The sequence below is a fragment of the Octodon degus genome, unplaced genomic scaffold (assembly GCF_000260255.1).
Source record: "Octodon degus isolate 3935 unplaced genomic scaffold, OctDeg1.0 scaffold00123, whole genome shotgun sequence".
Classification (NCBI taxonomy): domain Eukaryota; kingdom Metazoa; phylum Chordata; class Mammalia; order Rodentia; family Octodontidae; genus Octodon; species Octodon degus.
Window position 1 is genome coordinate 5,043,632 of NW_004524699.1, and position 9,991 is coordinate 5,053,622.

The 9,991-nt window shown below is 57.9% G+C and overlaps 1 protein-coding gene across 2 annotated transcripts in view; it reads right to left on the bottom strand.

Moving 5' to 3' along the window:
- Aif1l (allograft inflammatory factor 1 like) overlaps nucleotides 1-9,506 on the bottom strand; it is a 19,745-nt gene extending 10,239 nt beyond the window's left edge. Inside the window, exons 1-2 of one of the 2 annotated variants that reach the window (XM_004640445.2) lie at nucleotides 9,362-9,506; nucleotides 9,162-9,223 (exon numbers count right to left, since the gene is read on the bottom strand). In XM_004640445.2, the coding sequence (XP_004640502.1) occupies nucleotides 9,162-9,223; nucleotides 9,362-9,392 (93 nt within the window). In that variant the 5' untranslated portion in view covers nucleotides 9,393-9,506. Of the gene's footprint in view, nucleotides 1-4,764; nucleotides 4,977-9,161; nucleotides 9,224-9,361 lie in introns of those variants that run through there. The other variant, XM_023700445.1, reaches the window with a different exon arrangement.
- Between the last annotated feature and the right edge of the window lie 485 nt (nucleotides 9,507-9,991).

Below are 9,991 nucleotides of genomic sequence, written 5' to 3' on the forward strand. Positions count from 1 at the left end.
GACAGTCCTCCACCTTTCCAGTCTGTTGGCCAAATCCCCATCAGGTAGAAGAGAGATGACAAGCACCTGAGCCAGCCAGGGTTTGGCTCCTAGCGCCTACCCCACCAGCTGTGAGATGGACACGACCGCACCCGGCTCCCGGGCACCTGCCCCTCGATGGATCCTGCTGTGAGCACCGCAGGCCGGACATGGGCCCAGTGTGACCCTTAGCTTGGCAACTTCGGGCAGGAGGAGAAGCCCACCAGGCAGGCGGCCCCCTTCCTGGGTGGTAGGAGCGGTCAGGTTGGGCCCTCCACCCTGCTTTCAGGGCAACATCCACTGTGGCCAGCGTGGTGTGATCCTGCTGTGCTATCAGACCCTAGAGGTGACACCAAGTCTGGTCTATAGGCAGCTGCGTCAGCTCTGCCTGGCTTGCAATCTGGGTCTGTCAGTCTTCAAGGTCCGAGCCTGTGGCCCGGCCATCACCTTGCTGAGGGCTTCAATGCCTTGTACCACCCTGCCTGCCCTTAGCTGGAGTGGATCCTCGTCCCACCCCAAAGCCCGGGACTATCCCCTCCTGATGGCTCTATTGAACACAGCCCCCTTCCCCTGCTGGCTGCTTCTCGTAGCTCTTCTCCCCAACTCCTCCATCTTTGGAACAAGCAAGTCGGTTTGTCTGAGATGGCCTGGCACGCCTGGGGTCCTGGATCCCTTCTCCCCCAGGGATGGTCAGATGTGGTCAGCAGTGCCCAAGCTTGGTAACACAGATGGAAGCCAGACAGGCGGGGAAGGGGCACTCACAGAGAGCTGCCAAGTTTTTATTTTGCCAAGTAAAGACCTTTAGACAATTCTGATTGGCTGTTACCGTGAGTTCAGAAGGAAGTTCAGGATCTCTGAATTCTAATGTGGGAGCCATTTAGCAGGGGTGCAGCCCACCGTACCGCCGAGTTCCCTTTGCCTTATCAAGATCCGAGAGCCTTTTCAGAGAGTGGGCACAAGCGCCTAAGCGAGCCAAACATGGAAAGCTAGGCAGAGACCTGGCAGGTGGGTCCCCCCCTTCCATCCAGTGGCTAACCAGTCATCCTGCCCAGGCCCCCTAGGGACCCAGGTCCTGCTGTCCCCTGGGGGCAGATGGGGCCCCAGGAGGACAGATGCCTGGTCTTAGAACCACCAGGATGAACAGGGAATCCCAGGTAGACGTGCAGGGCAAGGCCAGGAGCACAGAACAAATGCAGAGGTACCTAATCACGATTCCAACCTCCTGGTCCCCCAGCCAGGCCCCTGAAGCCCCAGCAGCGGGGGACAAGGGCCTGGACAATCATCTTCCGTGGATGTAGTGTTTCACTTCCAAACATGTCACCACCTTACCTGTCGCTTCATTTGTGTCCTCTCCTCTTGCTCCTCTCTGGGCCTCAACCACACTCCTACCCCAGGACCTTTGCTCAGGCTGTGCCCTGCCCCCGTGTGGTTCTCTCTCTCACCTCCTTTAAACCTGATCAAGTCACCTCAAAAGGCCCTCCCCGCATTCCACGCACCTGATTTTATACCGTGCCCAGCCCCTGCCACCCTCCCCAATTTCCCTTCTACTGGCGCAGCGCTGCCTCTCCTTTTACCTGAGGAAAACATCACCCCTGCTGCTGCTTGTTAAGGTTATTCTCCCCGGCCTGTCTCCCCATCAGGACGTAGGTGTCACGTGGTAGATGCTCAGTAAGTCTCCTCAGGACACATAAATGAGTGGAAACTTAGGACATCTGGCTTGCACACGGCTGCACAGGCAGCAAGTGGCTGAGCTGGGAGGAACTCAGCGGCTGCTGTTGGCACAGCTGAAGAGCAGAACCCCAAGGGGCGGAGGATCCGGGAGGAGGCAGGTCCTTGTGTCCCCTCTAGATGCCCGGCTCTCAGCAGTGCCCGGCACAGAGCAGGCACTCAAGGAACATCTGTCGGATGAATGAGAAACCTGCTGCTCTGCCAAGAGAGAGTCAGGCAGCTTTGCGTGTGTGCGTGTGCGTATCTGACACCAGAGAGGACTCTGGGAATGGGCTCACATCTTTGCTTAAAGCCAACAGTGACAAATGCTTGAGCCCCAGAGTGACCAGAGTGGGAGAAGCAGCTGACCAGGCATGTGTGGGTCAGACGCCCTGCCCTGCCCTGCAGCTGTGCCCTTCACAGGAGCGGAGGAGAGCAAGCAGCCTGGGGCCTGGCCTGTCAGCTAGCTCCACGCGCCGCCCAAAGCTTCTCCCTCCAGGCAGCTCCCAGCCCCGCTTAGCCTGGGGGTGGAGGTGCCCTATCTACCAAGGACTATGCTGCTCAGATTCCGGACCCTGGGCGCAGGCAGAGAGACCCAAGGAGAAGCTGCCCAGCTGTCCAGAGGAAAAGTAAGACCATTCCAGAGGGCAAGCTACAGCCAGATGCCTGCATTAGATCCACCTAGTAATGCTGTAAAAATTACTTCATTCATCTCCCAGCGCTTGGAGGCTGAGACAGGAGGGTGGTTGGGAGTTTGACACCAGTCTGGGCTACAAAATGAGTTCAAGACCAGCCTGAATTGCATAGACCCTGTCTCAAAAAGACAAAATAAAGAAAAGAAAAAAAGAGAGAAGAGGAAGAAGGAGGAGAAGGAGAAAGAGAAGGAAGAAGAGTAATCTCGTCAGGCATAGTGGCACACGCCTGTAATCCCAGCACTGGGGAGGCTGAGACAGGAGGATCACTGCGAGTTGAAGATCAGCCTGGGCTACAAAGCGAGCTCAAGGCCAGCCTGAGCTGCCTAGTGAGATCCCACCTCAAAAAGTCAAAAGCAAAACAAAACTAGAAGGAAAACAGAAAAAGCAGCGGGGCGTGGTGGTGCATGCGTGTAATCCCAGCACACTCAGAAGGGTGAGGCAGGATGATCCCTTACAAGTTCGAGACCAGCCTGGGGTACAAAGTGAGAGCTCAAAGCCAGGCTGAACTGCATATTGAGAAGATGTCCAAAAGACAAAGATAAATAACATTACTTCATTTATCAATGCCTGTTTCCTCAGCTAAGGACGAAGGAAAACATCACATTCACTTCTAGGTCTGTCCTATGAACAATGTTATATCAGCAAATCCAGGAAAAGCGCCTACTATGGGACCGGGCACTTAGTAAGTACTGAATAATTCTTCAGTATTTATTAAACGTTTCTGACATTGCTATCTACAAATCAGCTTTTGACCCCACAGCCCAGCGCCAGTTGCTTAAGTGGAGCCCAGGCTGGCCTCCACCTTGCAATGACCCTCCAACCTCACCCTCCCGGGGCTGAGATTACAAGTTGTGCCCCCATTCCTGGCTCTCTCTCCCCTCCGTTTGCTTTTCTTTTTCTCTGCCTCTCTCTTTTCTAGGTGTCCTCCTTTTGCAGAGGGAACAACTGAGGCTCAGAGAGAGTTGCAAGATGACAAAGGTTAGGGAACGCAGACCTGCTCCCTCCTCCACCCTATGCCCCTTGGTGCCGCCAACTCTGGGCTGGTGCGTCTGCAGTGGGAGGTTGTTCCGTAGCCCAGAGACCTCTCCATCTCCTTGGGGAGTGTGGGGTAGGTAATGCTACCCCTGGCTCCCAAATAAACCTTCTGTCCCAGAGACAAACCTCCAGAGAAATGAAAGCAGGAGTGACAGACAGATCTGTCCCTGAGGCCCAAGGGCTCACATTGCTGCACGGGAGCCTTTGGAGGTGTTAGAACTCTGAAAACACCCATCCAAACAGGGCGTGGTGGCATCCACCTGCAACCCCAGCCCGGGAGGACTGCCACAAGTGTGAGGCCAGCCTGGGCTACATATGAGATCCTGCTTCAAGAAAATAAAGGGGCCAGGGAGATAGCTCAGTGGCACAGGCACCTGCCGGTAAGCACAAGATCCTGAGTTTGATCCCCTTGCCCCAATACATAAAAAAAAAAAAAAAAAAAAAAAAAAACAGAAAACCACCCTATACAGTAACAGAAGCCCTAAGTCACTCCTGGGAGCACCTGGCTTTTGTTCTTTGTTCAATAACTGGGGAAACTGAGGCCCCCAAGGGAAGGTCGTGTTGGGAGTTCCAGGGGTACCACACAAACTCTGCATGAAGTGTGTGTAGGAGCACGACAGATGAATTGGGTCCAACTCCTGGCTCCAGCACTTACTGGCCTGTGGCCCTGGGCACCTTTTTTTTTTTTTTTTGCGGAACCAGGGATTTGAACTCAGACCTTTGTGCTTGCCAGGCAAGCACTTATTCTACTGAGCCATCTCCCCGGCCAGGGCACCTTTCTGCAGCACTCTGGGCCTCAGTTTCCTCATGGGTAAGCTGGAATCACAGTGCTCGGCCTGCCACATGCAGTATGGATAAAACGAGTTCCACGTACTTAAAAACCTGGCCCCTGGTCACTGTGTGCTGGGACCCCCCACAAGCCCCAGCCACCCCAAGAGACAAGATCTGTAGTGAAAGCACCTCCCCCACAACTCACAAGCCCCCCTGGGGAGAGCTGTAACCCTCTCACCCTCCCTCCTCCAGGGCAAGCTTCACTCTACCCTTGGACGCCTCACTGACCCAACAGGACATTCACACCAGACACCGTGCTGCACCCCATCTTGGCCCTCAGGGACTGTGCCCCCTTTGCCTCCGTGCACATGGGAAACATCTCCCCACCCTACCCCACCCCAGGAGCCCTGTTCAAGAGCTCAGCCCAGGAAGTTCCAAACCAGCAGAGGCTGGCAGCCCTTGCTGCAGGCGTCTTGACCTCCCGCTCCCTGGCACCCTCCCGCAGCTCCCTGGCCCAATGCCCTTCCTGGGCTGGTACCTCCAAGACCTTCTCTCGGACCCTTGCTCCTGGTCCTCCTGGCTGGTCTTTTTGTATCAGCTGCAGCAGAATTTTGGGGTGGGCGGAGATCACCATCCTGGAGGCCATCCAAGGGACTGGCACTGATGCCCCAGGCAGGAGCCCCGAAGACAGGCAGCACCATGCCAGGGCTCTGAGGCTTCTGACGCAGCCCGCAGGCTCTTAACGGGCCAGGGCCAGGCCCCAAGTGCCGCAGGAGCCTGTAACCTGTCCCCAACAGGACGGCAGGCTCACGTTCCCCAGGGCAGCTCTGGGGCCCCATGTGGACACTGCGTCCACGCCAACAGGTGGGGCCAATGAATAAAGCTCCCCAGCAGCCACAGAACGGAAGCAGAGCCTGCAGAAATTCCATCTCCAGCTGCCCGTGACATGGCCACAGAGAGGTCACAACTGACCAGACGCGCGGGGGACACTGAATCCCCAGAGGCTAGATGGCTCTTATCACATCTCCCTTATAATATATTAAGGATGAGCAAGAGAGACGGGTGCCCAGCAATGCCAACGGGGCCCATTCACCTGGCCAGGGACACAGCGGTCCTGCCAGGTGCACAGGAAAAGACACACCTGCAGAGTCACCTGGGTCAGGTCTCAGAGGCCTCCAAAGGGGGGGGGGGCAGGGACAGGTACACCCCCAGGGGCACAGATTCCTCAGCCTGCCCAGCCAGTTCCCTTCCCAGCGTAGAGCACGCGGGTGCTGAAACAGCCATCGGGCACCTCACTGAATGCCCTCCACCTGACCTCGAGGGCTGGGATGGCAGGCTTATAGCCAGAGATTGGTATACACCTACCTAAGCAAGAGGCCTGTGTTGCCACAGAACTGCAGTCACCTGCTAGGCATGGCCAGGATGGGCGTTGGGGTGGGGGTGGGGCCCCTGGAGTAGAGCTGATTTAAACCCTGCCTCTGCCACTGCCTGGCCAGGTGACATAGGGCAGATGACCTCATCAGGCTGAGCCTCTGTTTTCCTGTCTTTGAAATGGACTAAAAACAACGCCTGGCCCACAGGAATGCTCAGAGACTCAAGATTCATCTCTGACTACACCATGATGACCTCATTGCTGATGGAGTGCTCATCCGGAGGATGCAGGTCGGGCGTGGTGGCCCTCACCTGTCATCTAAGCACTCAGAGCCTGAGGCCGGAGGATCACCACAAACTGGAGGCCAGCTTGGGCTGTACAGTGAGACCCTGACTCAAAGAAAAAAAAGAGGACAAGGTCGCACAAGGGGCCCAGCTGCAATTGTGTTTACATCTGAAAGACACTTCAGGCTCCAGCACCTGACCTCCCTGTCCTCCTGGCCCCTCCTCCCTGGCCTCAGGACACAGGAGGGGCAGCCCACCCAGCCCAGGGCCCTTGTGGGTCCCTATGGGAAGCTGCTGGCAGTCCCTCCTGTCGCCATATAAGGCTGGGCTTGGCCTGGGGTCAGCTACCACATCATCAGGACGCAGAGAATGCCAGCTATGCGGTGGGAGTAGGAGGCGCTCACTAGTGCAGTGGGGCGAGCGCGCACACACACACACACCCACACACCCACACGGAGAGGCCCGCGTACACATGTGCACACAGGCACCGGCACCCAGGCGTGGGTTGGGCAGCACCCATAGGAGAACTGGACAAGCGCAAAGAGATCAAGCAAGTAGTTTTGGGTTCACACAGTGGCCATTTCAACCCAGGCCCTTCACTTGACTTCGCTGAGCCTTGATTTCTGTGACGTGGGATCAGAGCACCCGTCGCAGGGTCAGAGTGGGCACTCAGGGAGAAAGTGCCCACAGCGCACTTGGCACAGGGCTGCGCATTCCAAGTGCGCGGCAGACGGCATCAGAAGCTCAGAGGAAACCAATCAAAGGTGCGCAGCGCAGACTCCCTGCACTCATTCTGCCGGGCTCACCCAAGGCTTCTCCCATTTGGACTCTGGAATCCTTATAATAACACTTGCAAGCCAGGTGTGGTTGCACATGCCTTTAACCTCAGCTTGTGACTTCAGCCCTTGGGAGGCTGAGGCAGGCGGATCATCATGAGTTCAAGGTAGCCTGAACCATGCAGCAAGACCCTGCCTCAAAAAAAAAAAAAAAAAAGTTTTTAAAACAATAGTTGCTAAGACTGAACTACCTTGCTTACTCTGGACACTGGTGCACACCAAGGGGAATTGGGCTGCTGGCCAAAAAAGGCCCCACGAGCTGCCAGCCCAGCTGGGCTCTGCCCCAGATACCTACACTGCTGTCCCCCTCAGGCAGCGGTTCGGTTCCTGACACCCTGTCACCCGTGGCTCAGCAGAGCTCCCAGGAACCCACATTCCATGCGGCAGTAAAGCTTAACCCCCAAAAGACAGTGCTGGCTGGCAATGCTCTCCCTAGAACATTCTACCCAGAGAAATTTTGCTCCAGCCACAATCATGGGCAAACCAAACTCAGGCCTCCAATGTACAACCCTCCTCCACAGATGGCTTCAAGGAGTTGAGAGGGGCAGGGACCATTGCTCCGTCCAGGGCGGGCCACCCCTTGTCTCAGGAATACCCTGTTTCCACCCCCTGCATCTTGAGGTCGCAAGCAAATGCATGCCAACAATGCCAACAGCCTCCTGTACTGTACAATCTCACCAAAGACGTGCAACCGAAACTCACAAGCACCACCGTTATCTCTTCGTGGCAAAGGGGCATGGCTCGACCAAGGTCACAAGGTCAGCATGCTGCATGGCCTGTGGCCACCTTGCCCTGCTGGGTGGAGACTCAGCTGCAGCTTCCAGGTCGGCCATGGAGCTTCCTTCCTCCGGGCGCTGCACCCTGGACCCCAGCCCTGCAGCAGCCTGGGTTCCATGTTGGGTCTCAGAGCAGCATCTGAGCAGGGAAGACTCAGCTGTAACTGCTGCTAGCTCCTGCGTGACCTCAGTCATCTGTTTGCCCTCTCTTGGGCAGTGTGCTCTTGTTTAATCTCCCCAGTCCCAGGGCTGGTCAAATCAGCCCTGAGAGCCCAGTCTCTCCTCCTCTCTGAGCCAAACAGGTCCACCTCTCCCAACTACCCCAAGGGCCTGCACTCTCTCGCTGCCTCCCCAGGGGCCAGGTTGGCATGGAAAGTCCCAAACACTCTCAGCTCTTCTGGCTTGGCCAACTATGGTCACCTAACCCCCATCTCCAGCTGTCTTTGGCTCGGGGTCCTGCTGGCTGTGGGTGGATTCAGCCAGCTCAGAACCCGCCCGGCTCAGTGGCCCAGGGGCTGGATGAGGTCAGGATCCCAGGCTCTCGGCCAGAGGGCAAGAGCACCAAAACCAAGGCTGGGCTAGCACAGTGCTCAGTGGGAAGGAACCCAGCCGACCCTGACTCTAGAGCCCAGCCAGACGTCTGGGCAGCCTTTCAACCCAGCCCAAGACGGCACTGAGAGGCAGGGAGCAGGTCACAGTGCCCAGGCCCTCCAGGAGATTCTTGTGGCTAGTACATGACAACAGACAGGCTGCCTAGTCTGAGGACTTCCAAGAAATCAAGGAACAAATTCAGGGTGCAAGTTGCCATCTCTCTTTCCACAGTCATGGCCAGGGCTCCATCAGCCCCCAGCTGAGTCCCACCAGGCACCCTGAGCTGGACTCAGCACCCCAATGTCCAAAGGTGCAGAAGAGCCTGCAGGGGAATGCACATTCCTGACATGGTGGGCACCCTCTGCCACCCGTTAGGAAGGAGGCACGGAGTGGCCTCCATTGGGCGCCCCTGGGAGCCAAACACTGAAGCAGACCAAGGGCACCATGCACCTCCCCGAGGTGACCCTGCTCCCAGGTCCTGGCTGGGCCCAGACAGCAGCCAGGCTGAGCCTAAAACCCCCAAAGCTAACCCCTTCCCCCCCAAGCTGGGCAGCCCCTCAGCTTTGCCCCTCTTCCACTCTGCCAGCCTTCCTTATCTCCTAGGATCTACGAGGCCATTAAGCCAACTTAGGCAGTCCATTGTGCACCCAGCAGCGGCGGAAGGAGTTCTTTCATTAAAGAAATTCACCAGGACCGGCAAGAAAAAGCTAGTTTAGAAAAGTTGGAGAGAAAGACCTGAGACTTCCCTGGAGGCCATGGGAACCAACTCCCTTGCTTTCTTTGGTGGACACAGTGCGGGCCCTGGGGGTGGAGGGATCCCTTCTGGCGCCAAAACTCCGCGCAGGTCCCCAGAGCGTTTGCAGGGAGCCCCTATCGGATCTGGGGCGGCCCCCAGCTCCAGGACCAGCTCCACCTCCCCGGCTCAGGAGTAACAACGTGCAACCCGAGCCGGCCGAGCTGGGAGGTGGAGCGTACCTAGACCTACCTGAAGTAGCAGGCGACCAGGCTGGGGCCAGGGCGGCAGTTGGGGAAACCTGGGGAGAGGGGGTGTCGCACACTGAGGCGCCCCGGCTTACCCGGTTGATCTCCGCCAGCCTCTTCTCCTGCTGGGCTTTGAGCAAGCCGAATGCCTTCCCTCCTGGAGGAGACAAAGAGGTGGCCTGGGAGAAGGGGGGCTCTGAGGCCACGCGCCCCCGCACGAGCTCAATCCCCCGGCAGCAGATCGCCTGGCGCGCACAGGTGGCCGCTCAGGCCGACGCGGGACGGCAGCGCCTACCTTGGAACCTGTTGCTGAGCGCGACCGACATGGCGCGCGCCGGGCTCCCGCCTTCTGGGGCTTCGCAGCTGCAGTGAGGGCCGGGACGCAGGACGAGAGACGCGCGCTGGCCGGGCCGGGGCCGGGGCGTGTGGCGCGCTGCGGGGCTGAGGGGCGGAGGAAACCCGGAGGGACACACCCCTCTCCTGCCCCGCCGGCTGCTTCGGTCCCGCCCCTTCTGTCCCCTCCCCTTGGGCCCCCTCCCTCCCGCCTCCCGGACTCAGGCATCAAAGCCGCTATTATGTGGGTCGCCTAACGCGAGGCCACCCCTCTGAAGGGGACTGGAGTGTGCCCTGCGCGACCCACTGTCACCTCTCCCTCTGCACCCAGGCCAGACTTCGGCTTCAGCGGGACCCCAGGACATCCTAACACCCACTTAGAGGGATGGCTGTGAGCGTGGAATTCAGCCCCAGGGGCAAGCAGAGACCGCACAGGAAGGGTCCTCCTTTGGGTCCTATTGCCACCCAAGCGCCTTGGGTGCTTTCAGTGAATTAGATGAAGTTGAACCTTTTTTGGGGGGCGGGGCTGGCGCAGCATGTGGTGCTGGGAATGGAACTGAGGTCTCGAGGTCCCGGTGCTTGCCTAAGCTTG